The sequence below is a fragment of the Taudactylus pleione genome, unplaced genomic scaffold (genome assembly GCF_031769625.1).
Source record: "Taudactylus pleione unplaced genomic scaffold, aTauple2 ptg000086l, whole genome shotgun sequence".
Classification (NCBI taxonomy): domain Eukaryota; kingdom Metazoa; phylum Chordata; class Amphibia; order Anura; family Myobatrachidae; genus Taudactylus; species Taudactylus pleione.
In genome coordinates, this window is record NW_028284488.1 from 26,940,814 (window position 1) to 26,963,917 (window position 23,104).

At 37.7% G+C, this 23,104-nt stretch overlaps 1 protein-coding gene across 2 annotated transcripts in view; it reads left to right on the plus strand.

Annotated features, from left to right (window-relative positions):
• The window catches only part of SEMA3E (semaphorin 3E), a 203,942-nt gene extending 182,739 nt beyond the window's left edge, over positions 1–21,203 (plus strand). Inside the window, exons 7-17 of one of the 2 annotated variants that reach the window (XM_088468799.1) lie at positions 155–294; positions 1,590–1,704; positions 3,634–3,703; positions 5,168–5,312; positions 6,569–6,791; positions 7,309–7,400; positions 8,863–8,904; positions 9,764–9,927; positions 11,233–11,303; positions 16,029–16,168; positions 20,038–21,203. In XM_088468799.1, the coding sequence (XP_088324925.1) occupies positions 155–294; positions 1,590–1,704; positions 3,634–3,703; positions 5,168–5,312; positions 6,569–6,791; positions 7,309–7,400; positions 8,863–8,904; positions 9,764–9,927; positions 11,233–11,303; positions 16,029–16,168; positions 20,038–20,493 (1,658 nt within the window). In that variant the 3' untranslated portion in view covers positions 20,494–21,203. Of the gene's footprint in view, positions 1–154; positions 295–1,589; positions 1,705–3,633; positions 3,704–5,167; positions 5,313–6,568; positions 6,792–7,308; positions 7,401–8,862; positions 8,905–9,760; positions 9,928–11,232; positions 11,304–16,028; positions 16,169–20,037 lie in introns of both variants that reach the window. The other variant, XM_088468798.1, reaches the window with a different exon arrangement.
• Positions 21,204–23,104: the final 1,901 nt, after the last annotated feature.

The window sequence follows — 23,104 nt, forward strand, 5'->3', positions numbered from 1 at the left end:
TACACGCAATCTAGCAGTTAATTTTCAATTTGTCAGTTAAGGCAAGACTGACTGTGCCCTGTGATAACGTTTTCCTATTTTTATTTATCTGCTACATCTTTCTAAAAAATAGTTATAAGTAATACTAATACCTATTATGATTTTATTGTCTTAGAAGCAAAGTTTGTAGGCTCCTATATGATTCCAGACAATGAAGATAAAGATGACAATAAAATCTACTTCTTTTACACTGAAAAAGCAATCGAAGGGGATGGAGTGCAAGCGATTTATTCTAGGGTGGGAAGAGTCTGTGCAGTAAGTAAAATGTTTCTATACTAGTATAACAGACCTTACATATGCCGCGTCATCTCTGTATATGCCCCCGTTTGGCCCCACGCCATGCTCTAGCCCTCTCTGCTGCTCCCCATCCTCCCGCGGCTCTGTCCCGACCCACCCACCTGTTACTTTGTTCCGTCCCCTTCCCTGCTCCCATAATTACAGCAGCAGGTGGTCCTCCTCTTCCAGGTCTGTCCTGTCTCACTCGTAGTGGGAGACAATGAGGCGCGCACCCGGGCTCCCACTACATACGCATTGTGGAGATGGGACAACCTTACACAATTATTTGATCTAAAAGTGGTGAGAATATGAGGGTGATCCAATAAGATAAATACAGCCTTTTTTGATGATTGGATCTGTCCCAGTACATGGGATAAAGGTAAAGGATAGTGTCAAAAAAATTGCGCAATTATCATAGATAAACTGTGGTGGTGAAAGAAAATGTAAAAAACTCAAATACTTAACTTAAAGATAGTCAGTAAGTTTCCATTGAAGTTCTCAGGTACCAATATTTGATGCGGGTAATGTTGAAAATATATATAGAAGAAAAGTATTAGAGAATGCAAAATACTCAAAGTTGTTATAAAAAATAATTTATGCAATTCTAGAAGCTGGCGGAGCATACCCCTACTCACTCTTCAGAGTGGGGGGAAGTTCCTATAAAGGCATCTTTTCAGTGTTAACTTTTCCAACGACACACTTTATGTTTGAATGCTGTTCTCAAAGATGTAATAGCATATCTCACTTACATTGGGAATTAGTATAAAACACATATAGAGGTTTCTTTTCAGGTCTCAAATAGGTGCATACCAGTACTCACATAGATGGATGTAGAGATAATCCTATCATGGTTTCTTTGTAATGAAAGAGGCCTCTTTCACAGAAAAAATGTATTGACCAAACATAACAAGTGGCAAAATATAGATAACTACATAAAATTACATAAAAATTAAAGGTGATATATGGGGGAGCTGGCTTGCAGCACGGAGACCGGTACCCGAACAAATAGACTTGTAAATAAAAGTGGGTTCTACCTTGGATCCACTTATAGACGGTAATAGACAGCCAGAAATCCTCCAGACAGCACTCCCTTCGGCCAATGCGCTTTGAGAACCACTGTTCTCTTTTTCAAGATGTTGTACATAATAATTGCAAACACTGACATTTAGGTTCTTCGTACTTATTTATGCTAAAATAATTTTTGTTGGTCTTTAAAAGGAAAATTAATATTTATTAAACATATATGTACTTTATGTGTGCTTGGCTACTTTTAGAATGACATTGGTGGGCAAAGAATGATGGTGAACAAATGGACTACATTTCTCAAATCTAGACTAATTTGTTCGGTTCCTGGACCAAATGGAATTGACACACATTTTGATGACCTTGGTAAACAATTTACCTTCTATTACATTTATTGTATACATTCTAAAATGTTTTTCATTTATAGCTGTGTAAATATTTTTGTGTTTTTGTTATTTTCACAACTACAGTACTTCACTATTGCGTATAGTAAAAAAAAATGGTGTAAAAATACAGTCAGGTGCATATATATATTTGGACATTGACAGAATTTTCATATTTTGGCCTCTATTCACCACCACAATGGCTTTGAAATGAAACAAACAAGATGTGCTTTAACTGCAGACTTTCAGATTTAATTTGAGGGTAATTACATCCAAATCAGGTGAACGGTGTAGGAATTACAACGGTTTCTCTGTGTGCCTCCCACTTTTTAAGGGGCCAAAAGTAATGGGACTATCAACTCAAAAGCTATTTCATGGACAGGTGTGGGCTATTCCCTCATTATTTCATTATCAATTAAGCAGGTAAAAGGTCTGGAGTTGATTCTAGGTGTGACATTTGCATTTGGAATCAGTTGCTGTCGACTCTCAATATGAGATCCAAAGAGCTGTCACTATCAGTGAAGCAAGCCATCATTAGGCTGAAAAATCAAAACAAACCCATCAGAGAGATAGCAAAAACATTAGGTGTGGCCAAATCAACTGTTTGGAACATTCTTAAAAAGAAAGAACGCACCGGAGAGCTCAGCAACACCAAAAGACCTGGAGGACCACGGAAAACAACTGTGGTGGATGAATTATTTCCCTGGTGAAGAAAAACCCCTTCACAACAGTTGGCCAAATCAAGAACACTCTCCAGGTGGTAGGTGTATATGTGTCAAAGTCAACAATCAAGAGAAAACTTCACAAGAGTGAATATAGAGGGTTCACCACAAGATGTAAACCATTGGTGATCCACAAAAACAGGAAGACCAGATTAGAGTTTGCCAAACAACATCTAAAAAAGCCATTACAGTTCTGGAACAACATCCTATGGACAGATGAGACAAAGATCAACTTGTACCAGAGTGATGGGAAGAGAAGAGTATGGAGAAGGAAAGGAACTGCTCATGATCCAAAACAAACCACCTCATCAGTGAAACATGGTGGTTGTAGTGTCATGGCGTGGGCATGTATGGCTGCCAGTGGAACTGGTTCCCTTGTATTTATTGATGATGTGACTGCTGACAAAAGCAGCAGAATGAATTCTGAAGTGTTTCGGGCAATATTATATGCTCATATTCAGTCAAATGCTTCAGAACTCATTGGACGGAGCTTCACAGTGCAGATGGACAATGACCCGAAGCATACTGCAAAAGCAACCAAAGAGTTTTTTAAGGCTAAAAAGTGGAATGTTATGCAATGGCCAAGTCAATCCCCTGACCTGAATCCAACTGAGCATGCATTTCACTTGATGAAGACAAAACTGATGGGAAAATGCCCCAAGAACAAGCAGGAACTGAAGACATTTGCAGTTGAGGCCTGGCAGAGCATCACCAGGGATGAAACCCAGCGTCTGGTGAAGTGAATGCGTTCCAGACTTCACGCTGTAATTGCCTGCAAAGGATTTGCAACAAAGTATTAAAAAGTGAAAGTTAGATTTAGGATTGTTTAGTTTGTCCCATTACTTTTGGCCCCTTAAAAAGTGGGAGGCACATATAGAAACCGTTGTAATTCCTACACCGTTCACCTGATTTGTATGTAATTACCCTCAAATTAAATCAGAAAGTCTGCAGTTAAATCACATCTTGTTTGTTTAATTTCAAAGCCATTGTGGTGGTGAATAGAGGCAAAAATATGAAAATTCTGTTAATGTCCCAATATTTATGCACCTGACTGTATATTTAATATTTGAAATGATAATTGTATTGCTTGAGCCAATACTCTTCAAATTCTTGGTAATATAATTAGATCTGTTAGGCATACCTAGCCATGCTAATATCAGTACTGTATGTTCTCTTTTTCTCCAATGCAGAAGATGTTTTCTTGCTGCATACCAGAGATGGCAAGAACCCAGAGATATTTGCACTATTCAGCACCACAAGGTAAGACATTTATTGAGAATAAATATACAGTAAAACTAATTGGAAAAATCAAAGATTATGCTTCAGTGTAACTGGATTACCAAGCACTTTAACAGTTTTAAGAGTATTATTGGTTTTGCACTGACTCAATTTCAATGAGTTGTGAGTGAAAATAAAACAGGAATAAGGGAGGGAGGTTAAAATGAATTTAAGACTAGTAGCAATATGGAATGTAATGCTAAAACTATCCCATAGCAATTAAACATACTTATATGCTACAACACATGTGGCTAGCACAGAGGTTCCCAAACACGGTCCTCAAGGCATGCCAACAGTTCAAGTTCTAGAGATATCCATGTTTGAGCACAGGTGGTTAAATCAAATTGACTGAGGTACTAATTAAGTCACCTGTGGTCAAGCATACCTGGACTGTTAGAGTGCCTTGAGGACCAAGTTTTCAGAACCTCTAGTCTACTAGCTGTGCAGTAGAGAGCTGCAGGAAGTCCCCACCCCCTATCTGCCCTCACAACTTTCACTGGCTGTGTGCTAGTCACAGCCACAACCTCACTTCTCACCCAGGCAATGCTGTCAGTGCCAGGTGCCGATGCCACCCCCCATGATTGTCTCCACATTTGTGTTCCCCACACACAATTTTTTCCCTCTGGAGAGAGACAGGAGAGTTATGAGGTTGGATAGACACAGGGGGGTATGAGGCTGGAAAGACACAAGTAGAGTATGAGGCTGAAGAGACTCGGGGAGGGTATGAAACTGGATAGGCACATGTAGGGTATGAGGCTGGAGAGAACAGGGAGAGCATAAGGCTGGAGAGACACGAGGCAGGAGAAACACAAGGATTGTATGAAGCTAGAGAGACACATTAGGGAGCTTGAGGTTGGAGAGACACACTGAGGGGACATGAGGCTGGAGAGGCACAATCATAAACCTCAGGGTGTCCATCCCCCACTGACCTAAGTAATTCAAGAAGTATATACATTTTGTAATTATACAGCTTTTTATGTTTACTGTTATAATTATATGAACTTGCTAAAACTTATACAAAGTATCTTTTTCACATAATGAAATTAATGTGGTATAGTTCACGTATTTTTGCTAAATAAAATGAAAAATAAATATTAGTCACAACTTTCCTCATGATAGTAAACATATCACGTAGTCTGCAACTACATAGGTGTTTACAATGCTGGTTCAAGAAACAGTAAATCACTTTAAGAGCAGCACATTAGTAATATATGTTGTATAAGTATAACCTGTCAGTTCAGGCAAGAGGTAAATATGGAACATTACTCCATTTATTAAATACTACATTGTGTAAGGCTAAATACACACACACACACACACACACACAGTGTGTGTGTGCATTTAAAAATTAATCAGAGTTATTAATTATTAATCAAAGTGTATTTATGACACAATTTTTTCTTCAAAATATATTACTTTAACCCATCTGTATTTCCTTACTTTTAGCAACATTTTTAAGGGGTATGCAGTTTGTGTCTATCATATGGCTAACATACGTGAAGCTTTTAATGGCCCATATGCCCACAAGGAAGGACCAGAATACCATTGGTCAATGTATGAGGGCAAAGTACCGTACCCAAGACCTGGCTCAGTAAGTTTTAGTAACATTACATATTTCAAACTTACTTCAGATAGTAAACCATGGGCCTGATTCAGCAGAGAACGCTAATGAGACTGCAGCTGCGATTTCACCTGGAACGACCCAGCTGGGAAATATGCTAATGCCTGCCACAGCTAAGCCAGCATAAAGACACCCACTGCTGCTCTCTCATCTCCGTCCAATGTCACTCTTCTGCATAAACATCGCTACCAATGACGCACATCGGGCAGTCACGCAGCATTTGCAACAAGTCTGACCAGCAGCAAACACTGCAAGTCTCCCTGCATGCAGAGAGATCTCATGGTGCGGTAGCAATCACAGTGTCTAATTTATGTATGCCCATGAGATTCAAACAGACACACACGCCTGCATTTTCCCCACCACCCCCCTGTCACCACCCCCCAAACACTAACAGCCTGTCACACACTTTGCGATGGATTCCTCTGTGCATCCGCAATCTCAACGCGATCACTGCACATGGGCAGTGCGGCTTATACACATGCGTGATGGCAAACAATCGCTCATTGCGTCCATTGCATAATCAGGCACTATGTACAGAAAAGGTATGCTACCTGCAAAATGTAACCTCCTTTGTGCAATAATTTTACCCTATATGTTTGTGCCTTCAGCTGAGCTACTGTAGATTACTCAAGATGGATTGTCATGATACATCAAACTAATAGTGCCAAGTGGCAATCAGTTTGCATGCAACTCCTAATTAAGCTTGGAGAGCTCAGCATTGAGCAGTCATTATGGTGACTTCACAGAGTTCTAACCTTGAAATTATTAATGTTATCTTTGGGGACCAGTAAAACATAACTTATACCCTTCATAAGAGGGATGCATCATTGAATAAATAAAAAATAAATATAGAGTAGATAGGAAAAATAATCTTAATGGTGATTTTAGTATAAGACTTTTAAGTTTTTAAAATGATTCCTGATAGGCCGTTGTCAGCGTTGCAGTATAATTCATAGTCATATTATGTCTGATTGAACTCTCTGTTCCAGGTCATTCTGATATGTATAAATATGTGCTATAACACCCTGATATTAATAAATCCATGTACTGTAACATATTTTTAAGCTAATTGCATTTTTTATGATTATATTGATATTTTTTTCATGCTCAGTTTTGTGATTGATGCAGTTGCAGTTTCAGAGAAATAACGTGTCAGATAGTTACCTATCCAAGGCATATTATAATTAAATCATTAAATCTTCTTCCCTTTGTTGTTTGCAATCTAGTGTGCAAGCAAAGTAAATGGAGGTCATTATGGAACGACCAAGGATTATCCAGATGAGACTTTACGCTTTGCTAGGAGTCATCCACTGATGTATGAGTCAATTAGGCCTGTACATAAAAGGCCAATCCATGTGAAGGTTGATGGAAAATATAACCTAAAACAAATTGCTGTAGATAGAGTGGAGGCAGAAGATGGACAATACCATGTTATGTTTCTAGGAACAGGTAAAGGTCTAATTGTATAAAGTGAATATTGAACTTGTATATAGTATGTTATGTTGTGATATTATTTGTTAGTAAAGGTTACAGTTACTTTTCTCTTTCAGTAGTTTTTGCTGTTGTGCTTATTTTTTAACATTATCAAACTTGATAACATCTTACAATTTGTATAGCACCAGTTAACAATTATAACAATTGTTTTGCCATAATAAGACAGGATCACACCAATATATTACGTCTTTGTTTATAATACATTGTCATCTGAGATCACCCAATACTATGTTGTTTATAACTAATATTTTTACATATTAAATGGAATTTATAATGGAATGTAATAGTTAATTGTTTAATAGTGTCTTAAACTGTATGACACTGTTTTCTTGTTCTGTTCAACTGTTTATGTACTATGTTTCTGTACTATGTAAGGCGCTGCGGAACCCTTGTGGCGCCATATAAATAAAGGATAATAATAATAATAATAATAGTTACATCTGTCTTCTTTGTTTGCTTTTCTATAATTAAGACAATGGGAAAGTACTGAAAGTTATTACTATTTACAATCAAGAGACTGAAACAATGGAGGAAGTTATCCTTGAAGAGCTCCAGGTGTTTAAGGTATGTGTATTATGGCAACTAATTGTGATTGAAACATTGTATATTTATTGGGTTTTTCCATTAGGGGGTGCTGTACATGTCCCATCATGAATTTAAATTTCTAGTTCAAAACTATAGTATAGGAAAGCAGCATATACACCCTGCTATTTGCTCTAAAATGTTTGTCTTTATGGCTATTTATTGACTCTTACCTGCTTACATCATATGGGCCCCAATTATCAATGATCGCTTTTGCAACGCGATCAGAGCATGCCAATAACGCCCATGATCGCATTGCAAAATCCAATCATACCGGCCGGATGTATCATCCGCGACATGCAGGGACATGGGCTCCGAAAGGGGCCCTTCCCTGCGATGTATACGGAGAGCTGCCAGCGGCAATGGAGGGATCAAAGCAGGTATCTGCTGCGGTCCCTTCTTAATACATACAGGGGAAACTTAATATTTGAGGTAAACCCCTGAAAACTGGGGTTTTCGGGGATTATACCTCAAATACGCTTTGATAAATGGGCCCCATGGTGTCTTAGGCAAATGCTAATAAAGAGTATAATAGATTTAACAGGTATTGGGGTAGCAGCCATGGGGACAGAAAGAAAATATAACAAGAGCAGCTAAACATATATTTGCCTTTTTTTGATTTCTGTTTTTGTTCCTCTAAGTGCAGAAACGAGACAGTGCAAAGATTCATGGCCCGTACTAAGATTAGTTATTCCCATAGCTGTCATACATATGGTCACTGTCACCAGTCATACCGCTATGGGGGGAATGGAAATATTCTCCGGGTTTACGCCGCAACTAATTACCCATGCTAGAAGATTCAAGTGGCGGAGTTTCTTCCCCCCCACACCCCACCTGTTATTCCGCAGAGGCAGACTTTTCCTCGCAGCTTCAGGAGCTATGAGGAAGTCAGCAAGACAAGGCAGCCGCGGGGGCTTAACTAGTGTGGAAGATCCATTTATTCTGCCGTTTATGCTGAATAAGTGGGATAGTGCATGTAGACCCTTGGTTTACCTCACAGAAAAAATGCTATTTAATTAAAAAGCATCTCCCCACGTACTGTAACGCGACTAATTATCTGTGAGTTAAATCTCGCGTCTAATTGGATTCCCGCCTAAGATTGTTTGTTACTACATTATCAGTGTCTATGTATTTCCCACAACTTTTTGATTGTAAAACAAAGGGGGAGATGCACTAAGCCTTCGAGAGAGATAAAGTACCAACCAATCACCTCGTAACTTACATTTTTCAAGCACAGCCTGTAAAGTGACAGTTAGAAGATAATTGGTTGGTTCTTTATCACTCTCCAAGGCTTAGTGCATCTCCCCCAAAGGGTGACCTTTATCTTATATTTCAATGTCATTGTATGTCCCCTTAATATACACCTATACTTAGTATGTTGTTGCCTTTTATATACAGGATAATCATAGTAATCTTTTCTTTTTATATATTTTTTATGTTTCAGAATTCTGAACCTATTGTTGCAATGGAAATTTCAGCAAAGAGAGTATGTGCTTATTTTTTTTTTATAAATGTTAAATAAATGTATAGTTAGGATACGTAATTTACAATAAAAGAGGTGTTCTATTTTACTGGTATCAGGACTCCCTAGTTGGGCCAAATCCTTATTTGTATTCAACATTCACAAGCATTACTCATAAAAAGATGAGTCTATCTACCATAAAATGATCCTGGTGAGCTCTGAGCTGGGACCATCAAAATCTGAGCAACATCTATTGAAAATGGTCACAGATAGGTGGTGACTGACCTTATCATTTTCATCTTATTCCCATATGTCAATGCTCCATCATTATCTACACATGTGAAATATGTTTTTTAAAGTGATCTAATTTAAAAATGTATTCCAAGTTGCTAGTGTAAAATCATTTTGTAGATTTATATAGTTTCATAATATACCCAATGGAAGTAAGAAGTTATGTGATATAAGCGATAGTTTTGCATTCTTCAGTTACTGTTAAGACCCTCTGATGTTAAAATCATACAAAAACTTAAATACATAAACTTAATTATTTACTTAGGTATTGATGTGGTGGTGTTGTGCGCTCCTGGGGATACTTTTGTGGGGATGTAAATATATAGCGATGTGGAGTTATAATAAAAAAATTTAAAGAATGTAAAATTGTAGAAATTCCCTGTTGCAGCTATAGACACTGGTGACAGTTCCCGTGTCACTAGAAATTGCAGATATGTAGTAATTAATGTGTCTAAACAACAGCGCCCCAGGGAGTTTGATAATTCAATGTGCAATGAGTGTATAGTAAAAATGGTTTTAATCTAAACATATATTGTAAATTATTTACTTGCTTTAGGTAAATAAATACTAATTATTTTTGTCATTACAGCAGCAACTGTACATTGGGTCTAAATCTAGTGTTGCTCAAGTAAAGCTTCACCACTGTGAGATGTATGGTACAGTTTGTGCTGATTGCTGCCTGGCCCGTGACCCGTATTGTGCATGGGATGGGATTTCCTGCTCCAGGTATTTTCCCCATGGAACACATTCTAAAAGGTAGGTGCACGAAAATAGCAATTATGCAATAACAGCTATAGAAATGATGATTCAATTCTACTAGTGCAGTTCTCAAACTCAGTACCCAGGACCCCAAACAGGTTACGTTTTCCAGGTCACCTAGCTGGTGCACAGGTGTATTCATTACTCACTGACACATTTTAAAAGATGTACAGGTGGAGCTAATTAGTTTACTTGTTATTCTGTGAGGAGACCTGGAAAACATGCACTGTTTAGGGTCCTGAGGACAGAGTTTGAGAACCTGTGTATTACAGCATCAAAATGACCACACACATAAGCAAGTAGTGGTCACCTTTCGATCCATTTTCAGCTATAAATAATAGTGCTGTTTGCCAAGGGAATAGCTAAACCTATGGGGGCCCCATAGCAAAATTTAAACAACCCCACTCTGAAGCGACAGACTGGAGGCATAGAAATTTTGCTATGGGGTCCCCATTGCAGTGTCTCTCTTCACTGACCTGCTAGTTTCCCAGTGACATGGCATTACATACATATTCAAATTTGTGCTGTAAATTAGAAATGTGCGTGGACACTCGTGTTTTGGTTTTGGAAAAACAGTCTTCAAATGTTATGGTTTTGACAAATCCACCCTTAAGTGTTTTGGTTCTTTTCTGTTTTGGTTTTGAATTTCATAAAATTTCTAAAAACAGCTAAAATCATGTAATTAGGACCTGTTTATGTGCAAATCCAAAACCCAAGACTCTGTTTTTAAATCCGAGTTTTGAATTTACAGCAAACCCATGCCGGGACTCTGTTCTACTCGGAACACCATACATGATCCGAGCCGGGACTTGATTCGACTCGTAACCTCAAAGTTCGGGTGTGTTGTGTTTTCAGGAAAACCGAACCGCATATCTCTAGTGTAAATAATGTAAATATAGTATAATCTACATCATCTAATGGGGACCGGGTCAGCGGGCAGCGGCGATGTCGGATACAGGCGGTTATGGGCCCCTGCACCACAGCGGTCCCCGGTGCAAAGCAACGGCTGCACCGCCACTAGTTCTGCCCCTGAATCGGAGATTATGAACCTGGTTAGTCAGAGTAAATGTCTAAACGTTTTGATATGTACTGTATATATGTGATTTACAGCAAGCTATTAAACAAACCTTCAAGTAATGATACTGTATGTAACAGTTAACTTGTTAATGAATTATAACCGGTCACTTATAATTATAATGAAAGCACTTAAGATAGTAAATAACTAGATAGATTGTATGTATTTCCACATCCAATTGTTTATTAATGATACTGATAAACACATGTATACTGTACTTTTGACAGACGTTTCAGAAGGCAGGATGTTCGCCATGGCAATGCAGTTCAGCAGTGTTCAGGGCAACATATTAATGATGGTAAGTTGTATTTACACAATATGAATATGTATGATGTAAATTGTAAAACCTAAGTGTTTTTGTTACATAAAACAGCTGAACAACATAACCAAGGGGCACCCAGATAATGTATATAAAATGACTTAAAGCAACTGTTCAAGGATGCCACTTTGCTCCTTTAATAATAATACCAGAACATAAATAAAATAGACAATGTTATACTGTATGTTTACAGCAAGTAGTCAAAGGGGTCCTGTAAACAGCAGTCTGTCATATCATCATTTATCCTACTGCTCCAATTGTCATACTATCAAATTCCATTAACTTACATATTCCATACCATATCATTTAACTTTCCATTTCAGTGTATATCCCCCAAACAAACTACTGTACATCAAATTTTATTAAAGTACTGACATTAGATTTAAAATACCAATAAGTAAGTCATATATTAAAACCAATATTAGGCTATTTGGTGGTCAAAACAAATGTATGTAGTTCATATAAAAAAAAATAACCATTAGTCCAGCTTGTCACAATAATTAACTAAGATCATACCACAGCCACAAGGGCCCAGACACCACAGAAGAATGCACGCAATCTTCCAGTGAAACCTGTTGTGAGTAAATCAACTGTATTTCGAAGGGAGTATAAATCTGGCACTTCAGAGCTTAAGTTAGCAGTTACTAAACTGAATAATGCCAAATAACAGTTGTGGAAATTTTGAGATACTGCTATCAAGATGAATCGAGAAAGGTTATTACTTCAGACAGACTGGAGGTTAATAACCAAGAATAGAATAATAAAGACAGACAGGCATGAGCAACCATAAGCCTAATAGTTGAAGATGATCATCTAATTCACACAATATATGAGACTATGAGCCTGATTCATTCTAACTGCGATCGCAGCTGCGAATACGCATGTAGAGTCACTGCGAAAATATGCTAATGTTTGCAATCGCAATGCCGACGCAACGTAACATAAGGATGCCCACTTCCCCTTACTCACATCCGTAATACTTAGCAAAACAGTGAAACCATTGGTAACTTTGAGTACCATCGTAGCCTCACGTACAGTTGCACAAGCTATGACCTTACTCAGAAATTGCTAATCTCGGCGCACATAGTGGGAACTCAAGCTGCGTATACCATTGCAGTGGCTAATTTATGCATGCCCCTATAACGGCGCTCAAACGCACTGACACGCCTGTGTTTCACCAACCACCCCACCATCACCACCCGCAAATGGTCACTTCCTGGCAATCACTTTGCGGTGGGTCTGCGATGGATTCTGCGTAGTCTGCAATCGCAGTGTGATCGCAGTGAAACCTTCGCGCAGTGCGATGCATACGCATGCCCAGAACGCAACAATCTGCCGTCTGTGTGCGTAATCGCAGTTGCAATCGCTAATGAATCAGGCCCTATGGCAAATGGATGCAGAAGCTCATGAAAGAACCAATTTAAACAGTAAATTGTTTCTACTGAAGAAACTATAAAATGTAAAACAATAAAATGCTAAATACAATAGTGGTGAAGACATAGTGGCTGTTACTGAGTTAAAAGTAAGCCTGTTGTTAGAGTGTATTTTGCATGTCTTTGTCCTGTATTTGCTATAGATCTGTATACATACAAGTGCAGGTGATGCAGGGCCCTGTGCATTTTGATAACATCTGCATTATTACAGAATAGGCATAGCTGGGCTAAAAGGGAGTGTTCTCATGCAGGCAAAATTTAGTGTGTGAGGGTCAAAACAACTGCAGGATATTTAAGTACTCCTGTTTGGAGACATATATTTTGTACCTAGTATAGCGTAGGTGCAAGTGTGAACAAGTGTGAACTAATGATGGCTAGTAGCAAACATAGCATATACCTAGAGGGCAGGTGCATTGTAAGATGTGTGCAACTCAGCGTATGGGTGAATATGCACATTTTTTCCATGCACACAGTACGAGAGTAGTATACATTCAGTTTCCATAATCCCCATAAAATGCAACCACGTGGCTGTCGTACATCTCTGCTGTTTACCTGATCCATGCAGAAAACTGATTTACACTATGGAAACAATTCCTGAAGGGGAATTAATTTTAGAATTGTGAAAAACAGTTTTATAGAAGAACACCCTTGTAGAAAAGAGTTCACACATAACAACATTGAAAGTGACACTGGAATGGCCTTTAAAGCCACAGAGGCAAATATGAAGTCTTGGAATAAGGAAACAAGAGAATATTGATCAATACGAAAAGCAGAGCAACACTCACTAACGTATGCACGTATTAGAGGAGATTAACTTTTACAGCGATAGAATGAAATCTGTCAAATTGCAGTAATTTAGAATAACAAGTCATGATAAGTGATAGAACCTTCTTCACTGAACTTGATCTGCATTACAAAGAAATAGAGCATCTTTTCGGAAGTGATACTTTTGTTAGGGAGGCATGATAAATGCCTCCAAAACATTTTTTTAACTCTCAGTGAGTTTAAAACATAATTTTCACTAGTGATATTTATGTCATGATGAATAGGCCGCATAGTCATATATTGTATTTAATGCTTCATCTTTGTTCTTCATTAGATAACTTGCTGTATATCTTTATCAGTCATCTGTAAATGTCATTATTAATGTTTTACATGCTTGTGTGGGTAATCTCATAGGACCACACAGGTCACCTCTTCTTTCACTAGTTCTACTAAAATGTTCCTACTGTAATTGTATTGGAGAACATAAGTAGACCATGGTCATTTCCTTCAGTTTTGATACCATTTCCATCTGCAATATAGATTTTTTGCAGAGTCAGCTTTTCGATAAAGTGATACTTTTCCCCTGCAGTTGAGGTATCCACAAGGATTACCTCACTGCTGCATGTCTCTCCCCTCTCTATTCCCTGCTGTCTTTCACCCCCTAAGCCCTCTTGTGTCGGATCCGGCCACCATGGTTTTCCGAACCGATCCCCCCCTCCCCCGTGACTGTCCGATACGGACCCCCGCGGGTGTCCAATCTGCCCCCCCTTCCTCTCGTGGGTTTTTGATCCGGCCCCCCTCACCTCTGCGGGCGTACAACACGCCCACCCACACACACACGCACACACACACACCCTCTCCTCCTGCCTTACCTGTCATCTGTCGTTGAGTTTGAGCCACTTGTCTGCGGTGTGAGAGCTCCGGGGCTCTGCAGTGGCTGGCATGTAAATATTCACAGGCTGCCATGTAAACAGCAACCTGTGAAGATTATTGGGGGCTGAATGCCATCTCAGGCGCCAACTGGCAGTCAGTTACACATCAAGCTCGGAAAAAAATGTAAATTTTCACCTGCTTTTGAAAAAATAAGTGATGATGAATAGACCCCTATGTAGCAATGGCAAGTAACATGCTTCAGCAAAATTCACTCACAGTTAAGGTGTGTATCCATTACAAAATCCCAGGACGACGGCACGATTCCAACATCGTAAACGATTGCAACATCTTAATCGTGCCGTTGTCTCCCTAGGGTTGCAGTGCCTACACTGAATGATTGATCATTATGTGTAGGCACATCAATCATCTCCGAACATGGGCAACCTGACGACATCATCAGGTTGACCAGCATGTTCTGGCGATGATAGATGTCAAAATGACCAGCAGGTGTGCACATCGCTGGTCATTTTTGACATTCAAATGCCCGATTTGCGGCCGATTACTGAGCGAGTGCACGATTACGATGTCATAACCGTGCAATCGCTCAGTAAGGTCGCGTAGTGGATACGCACCATTAGAAGTGACAAATTATGTGAATTTACAGGGCATTAGATAGAGAACTATTTAAGAGAACACAGTAGATTATAAAAAGACAGTTTCATATAAACCAGAGCAAAATGGGGTTGCTGAAAGGTAGAAAAGAACACTGATTTATACTTCAGAAGAATGCTAACATACTCAAGATTATCTGAAAAGAACTGGGTTGCAGCAGCAATGACAGCTACTTACTTGTAAAACAAATTACATATTATCTAGAACATCAGAGAAAACATATGAACATTAGCAGGTAGGAAATCTAAAACACATCATATTTTTCGGGTGCACAGAATTTTTATTTATATTAATGAAGAATAATGTGACAAGTTAAAAAACTGAGCAGAAGAGATTCTGGAACAACATTAGAATTCCACAGAATCCTAAACTCAAGCACAGTCAAGGTGACTTTTGTTGAAGGTCTAAGGGATGATGGTATGGGCTTGCTAGATTTAGGTATAAATCAGAAGGGATAAAGCAGCAAATGGATGTTGTGTAATACAGATGGAAAATTGACAGGTATATATATTCATTGAGAAAGATCTCACAAGCTACTGAGGTAACAACTGTTGATAAGGTGTATTTGGGTCGTAACAGTGTACAGGTGTATTTGTTTAGTAGCACTAATGGAGGGACAGTAAGTGGTGCTGTGTCTTATATTGTCACTGTTGTAGGATCTTGTTAGTCAGTCTTCCATGCTATGAAGTTTTATATGTACTGATCACAGCAAAGTTAGTTTGACAACATTTCCTTGCCTGTTTTATGCTTTAACAAAATATATATATATATATATATATATATATTATATATAATGTACATACACACAAATATTCTGCAACATGTATTAAGAGAAACACATTTGATGTATGGTATGTGACTTTGTATGAACTTGACCAGGTTGTAGCTTACCTAAGTACAGTATTTAAAAAACCCTTTTCAGACTATTTTGTCATATAAATATTTTTTTATGTCCTTTTAGGAGAAAACCTAGGAAAGACTGAGGAGTACACACTATATGGTGTTGAGCATAACACTACTTTATTGGAATGCATGCCTCGCTCTTTGCAGTCTAAAGTAATTTGGTTTGTGCAGAGAATACATGAAACAAAGAAAGAGGAGGTAAAATCTTGTTATCTCAGATAAAGAATAAAGTGCACATATGACTTATACACAGTGAAGGCAGTGAATTGGTCCACTAATTCATGAGAATTTAACTGTATGAACTCACTAGCACCATTGATGTCACTTCATTACCAAATACTGATAATAAAGCACTGGTTTTCAGTGAACAGACATGCTAAATGGCTATGAATATTGGTCAAAATGGCTGTCTGTAGTGAACATGTGTATTATATCCTTGCCTTTCCATGCTCCAATTAAGAACATATAATAATCTGATATACTGCTCTCTACTACTTAAAAAATATATGTATTATTATTATTATTATTATTATTATTAATAATATTATTTTATTTTGCTTGAATATCAGCATTTGCTTCCAACATATACTTTCATTTAATACATTAATCATTAAGCTCATATTCTTAACAATATGCCCTTCGGTACTTGTATGTCACTTCAGCTTCTGTGTATGATGTATATATTCAATTAAACATGCTATTCTCTTCAGTTTTAATGATCACATTAAACTGTTTTGGAAAGAAATGATCCAGATCGTAATGTCAGAATCCAATGGTTTTATCTTGTACAAATACAATTTCTAGCATAGAGTCCTCTCATGACTCCTCTTCCCCTCCACTTCCACTTACAGTAGGAGTTCCCCAAGGTACTGTTCTTGGACCTCTCATTTTCTCCCTATATACATCCTCTTTAGGTGAACTCATTAACTCCTTTGACCTCCAATATCATCTCTATGCAGATGATACTCAAATTTACCTTTCCACCCCTGAGCTCTCCCCCTCGCTCCTTACCCGTATCTCCAACTGTCTCTCTGCTGTCTCTTCGTGGATGTCCCAGCGCTTTCTTAAACTTAACATGTCTAAGACTGAGCTGATCATCTTCCCACCCTCTTCCACTACATCACTTTCCACAATTTAATTATCTATTGATGGCACAACTATCTCCTCTAGCCCCAAAGTGCGCTGTCTTGGAGTTATCCTAGACTCCTCCCTCTCCTTTAAACCACACATTCAGCACCTCTCGCAGTCCTGCCATTTTCACCTAAAAAATATCTCCAGGATTAGACCCTTCCTCACCCAGGATGCCACTAAAACCCTCATCCACTCACTGGTCATATCCAGATTGCACTACTGTAACCTTCTCCTAGCTGGCCTCCCAGTCTCTCACCTCTCTCCACTACAATTGGTGTGCTGCTGCTCGGCTCATCTTCCTCTCCAGATGTTCTACATCTGCTTCCCCTCTCCTTCAAGCCCTACACTGGCTCCCCTTCCCCTTCAGATGCCAATTCAAGGTTCTTACATTCGCCTACAAAGCCCTCACCAAATCCTCTCCCGCATACATTTCTGACCTTCTCTCCCTTCACACTCCCGCCCGTCCACTTCGCTCAACTAATGCATGCCGCCTCTCTTGCCAACTTTTTACTTCCACCCACTCCCGCATCCGAGATTTTGCCCGTGCTGCTCCCTACCTTTGGAATGCTCTCCCTCTCCCTATCAGACTCTCCACCTCTCTACAAATCTTCAAACGGGCTCTCAAGACCCACTACTTCATCAAGGCCTTTCAGCACTCATCCTAACCCACCTCATGCTCTTTCCTTCCTATCTTCCCCTTCTGTGTCACGCCTGTCTGTCTGCCCCTCCCCTTAGAATGTAAGCTCTCATGAGCAGGGACCTCTTCCCTCATGTGCTTCTCTTTACATTTTCTTCTACTCTATACTTCCCATTAGGGCACCTAACACGGGACTGCCAACTCCCGGCAGCTTATTGTGAGCGCTTTAATCACTATTTCGGCAATGTATATAAGTCGTGTCCTTGTCCTGCACTGTAATGTACTGTAAGTTACTTGTTTCTTGTTCACCTATTAGTTCTATGTACTATGTAAGGCGCTGCGGAACACTTGTGGCGCCATATAAATAAAGGATAATAATAATAATATCACATAAAGTGTGGGGATCTGCATGTATTAATCCAATATCCTAAATGAAAATGGCAATATTTAATTTAAATATAGTTTTTTACTAACTGTCTTTTTATTACATAGCTAAGAGACTATTTTAATGTTGTTGCTTGTTGTATGTGAAGATCTCAGTTACAGTATACTGTGGGGACAATTCAGTTTGACGCAAGGGAGGCCTGATCTTGCCCCAGACTCATGGAATAAAAATCCATGAGTCCGGATGTACCATAAGTGCAACATATAGCCACAAATACTCGTGGCCAAGAGTTCTTTGCGTCTAATTGAATTGACCCCTATACATGAATCTGAAAAGAACAAGCACTCATAATAGATTACATAAATAATTTCACTAACTGTAACCTGAATAGTGAACTTACTGTATAATCATGATAAATTATTACAGGTTGAGTCTCTCATATCTAAATATTCCGAAATATGGAATATTCCGAAATATGGAATTTTTTTAGCATGACTGAGATAGTGAAATCTTTGCTTTTTGATGGTTCAGTGTACACAAACTTTATTTAAGGCACAAATTTATTAAAAATATTGTATACAATTACCTTCAGGCTGTGTGTATAAGGTGTATATAAAACATAAATTAATTTTATGTATGTACACATGCTTTGTTTGAGTCACAAAATTATTGAAAATATTTTATAAAATGACCTGCAGGCTGTGTGTGTAAGGTGTATATAAAACATAAATGCATTCTGTGTTTAGATCTGGGTCCCATTCCAAAGATATCTCATTATGGTATGCATATATTCCAAAATACGGAATATTCCGATATCCAAAATACCCTTGGTCCCAAGGATTTTGGATATGGGAGACTCAACCTGTATAACTATTCAAATAACTGCAATATTCTGTAATGCAACATTGTATATTTAGGAAATTACAGATTATAAAGATTTTTTTTAATTGAGTTGGGTGGCAACTTGAGTTGGATGGCTAAAACTATTTTTCTTGGTGGGGGCTATTTAGATCCATTCCTGTTTCATTTTATCAACAATAGTAATATTGTACATTTACAACCATTATTCAAGAAGAGACAGATGTGCAAATAATATCAAAGTGTGGTAATATTTAATTACAAATGTCTAACTTTGTTAATATTATAATAATACAATATCACACTATGAGTGCAAAATATAAATAAATACCATAGACCTGCATACTGTTTTCTTGTTGGCTAAATGTAGCCGAGATTTGTAAAATAGAAGCCCAAAAGTCCAATTTGTTTTTGGCATCACTGTAAATTCACCTGTTTTGATGCTTTGCAGCAGATGTGTTATACATACACTAAATGAATTTGGAGACACTACTTTGGTGTTAAAGGAGCCCATTTGACACACTACTGGTAATTTGGGATCTCCTATATTGTCTTGTATCCTTTACAAAGAACTACCGGAACCACTGTCAGGATAAAACCGTTTTGTGCATAAAAAAATCTCAACTCATTGACATAGAGTAGTGGTTAAGGCAGTGAACTGACAAGTTTATGATCAGGATTTCGATCCCTAGAAGGGGAAATAAAATAAATCTGATAATAATGTTTATAGAATCTTGCAGGAAACCATACCTTCCTTGTATTGAAGGTTTATAACTTTATACAAGCTGAAAGTGTGTTACTTTTTTATCAGCTATCTTTACAGTATTTGATATTTTAGATCAATTATTGTGTGTAAATAAATTATTTTTTTTATAATTTTATATACAGTATGTGTCCCAATTGATCTATTTTGGTCATCTCATATATAAAGCACTATACTGTATTATTCATAGTGCAGTTTTTGTTTTTTATATATGCTCATATGCGCACAGATTTATATATTTGTGCTATATTAGTACTGTATATTAATACTTTATTACTATGTTGCTGTCTTAGGTGAAAACAAGTGAAAGAGTTATAATGACAGATTTTGGACTTCTATTTCTAAAGCTGCATAGAACAGATGCTGGGATGTATTTTTGTCAAACTGTTGAGCATACTTACATTCATACAGTCAGAAAAATTACTCTGGAAATTGTAGAAGAAGAGCGTGTGGATGACATGTTTCACAAAGAGGAAGAAGAGGAAACAGTTGTCCAAAAAATGCCCTGTCCTGCGCAATCCAGCATTCTGCAGTCATCTAAACCATGGTACAAGGAGTTTTTGCAGCTTATTGGATATAGTAATTTTCAAAAAGTTGAGGAATATTGTGAAAAAGTATGGTGCACAGATAAAAGGAGAAAAAAGCTGAAAATGCCTCCAAATAAATGGAAATATCTCAACCCACAAGAACGGAAGTCACGTGGCAAATCAGACCATCATCGCATGCCAAGACACATAGCAGAACCATAAGTCTTCTGTTGTTTTATGCATAGTTTAAGACTGTAAACCTAACAATTTACACAAGTGATGAAGAAAACCAGTACAACATATGTAGTAGCCCATTTCTCAATTTAAAAGCTTCAATAAAAACGACATACCTATTGCGTTACTAATATGTAAATATTTTATATATTTTATTATTTGGAATTTAAAATGTGACTACATCCATAATTTAATATGGATGTATTGCATTTATTAGTTTGTGTTATATATTATCATCATTTATCTTTTTATTTGTGCAAATTTAGAATATATATAGTAAGCAATATACTGATAATAGCATACAAACTACATTCTATGTTAAAATGTTCTTTTTTAGCTATAAAATAGGGTGACGGATGGAATAACTGTGCAAAAAGTCAACACATTTGCCTTAATTGATTTGGTTATTTATCACATAATGGAATATTTGTAAAGTAAGTGATGTCATGCAAATGATTATGATATGAGTAATATATGAACAAATGGACATAAACATATGAGTAAAATGTGACAGTTGTACTGATATTGTTATAAATATTTAATTTCTATGTAAATTAAGTTTTTTCATAATATCAACAACAAATGTGAGCAATGTACTTTCATATATTGTAAAATAAGTTTTCAGTTACACATTTATTCAACTGATGTTTTACTGGAAGTTTTTTTTTTCACAAAATATATGCAGAACATTTATTTTATAACTAAAGTTCTGTCATTTCCGTAAATTGCCTAATAATTAAAAAAGTGTCAATAATAAATGTTGGCTTATTGTATTCTTGGTATTAGATAAAACATATGTTTTTACTAATTACAACATTTTCAAAATAAAATGAGTTAAGCTAAATTATTGATGGCATTTTAATATGTTTTTAGCTTGTAAATCAAATTCCAGTAAATTAAAAATTAGAGCTGATTCAATGTGTCTCTTGTTTCCACATTGATAATGTTTAACTTTTTTGAATGAGTAAGTAGGTTTTTTTATTTCTTTTTACATAACCTAATGTGGTAATTAATCTGCAAAAAGAGCCTAATTTATCACTTAATTTTACTAAATCAAGGTGGGTGCACACTGGAAAGATACTGTATATCTGTAGATCGACTGACATGTCAGCAGATGATGGTTGTTCATACACACTGAACAACTAATAATTGGTTGTTCTGAGGTTATAAAAATGACATTTCATCCACAGTAATTACATTTTACAAACTCCACGTGCTATCAAACTTTTTCATCAGATTTCCAACTGAACAATCTCCTAATGTCACTGAAGTAGGCAGGCGCTGCCTTCCTACATATGTATGCAAAAAATAGAATAGAATGTATAAATCATTTAAAAAATATGCCTGTGTGTCACCCCCCCCCCCACACACACACACACACACACACACTCTTCAACCTGCACTAGTGCTTTCAGCCTTGTACTGGTTAAACCAAAACTGACATGGGGTCCCCCACCACTTGGCTTTTTCAGCCTGGGTTGGTAGAACCGTAAAGGGGGTACTCATAATGATTCCAGCTAGCCGAAGGCCAGTTGGCACCAGCGCTCATTTCTCAAGGGGGGTCGGGCCTGCAAAACATACATGTGGGCCATCTTTGGTATAATCAACCCTGATGCCAATAGCAACACCTGATGCCCTTCATTGGTGAACTACAAGTCCCTGCATGGCCTGGCACTTGGGGAACCAAAAGGAAAATTTAAATAAAGATACACATAGGTGTGTGGAGTGTGTGGGCAGCGCACAGTAAACACTAATTCCCTAAGTTAAAGGTAAAATTACACAAATGTGTAACAAGTGCAATATGTGGTTGTGGATAAAATTCTGTGCAAAACACTGATCCTTAGTTACAGGCGGCAGCAGTCCTCTTGGGGTCCGTTTTGGCTAACGGATGCAGTGGTTCTGAAACAGGGGTTTAAGAAGACATGCACCTAATAGTGTAGTATTTAAAATCCAGTGGTAACGAGTACTCATAGAAATAAGTGTGCGTACCAAAAATATAATCTTTTAGGCTTATCTGAACTCCAGGGATGGGTGATTCAAAGTGGATAGGTTTGACTGGGATGTCATCAACTGTAACACCTTATAAAGAGCTTATGCAAGCTCATGAGAAAAAAGGTATATATAGTGTAGTATGTTCTTATAAATAGCGCAATAATTATATATAGAGGCTGCGTACCAGATAATGCTACTTCAATAGCATGTAATGTGTTCTCCTCCTGGAAATGCCTTGCACCCTTTTGGAATCCCTCATGGGGGTATGGATGTTTCAGCGTATGCAAGCTAGATACATGTAATCTCTCGTCAGTACATTAAAAACAGGGGTTTTTATTTGGTTACAAGGTAGGGGGATACACAGTACAAAGTTAAAATAAGAATAAAAATGTGCTTATCTTATAAAGGGGTACCCAGTCCTCTTAGATCAAAGTCCACAGAAACAGAGAGCCTGGGTCAGGTGGCTACCTGTTTCTGTGGACTTTGATCTAAGAGGACTGGGTACCCCTTTATAAGCACATTTTTATTCTTATTTTAACTTTGTACTGTGTATCCCCCTACCTTGTAACCCAATAAAAACCCCTGTTTTGAAAGTACTGACAAGAGA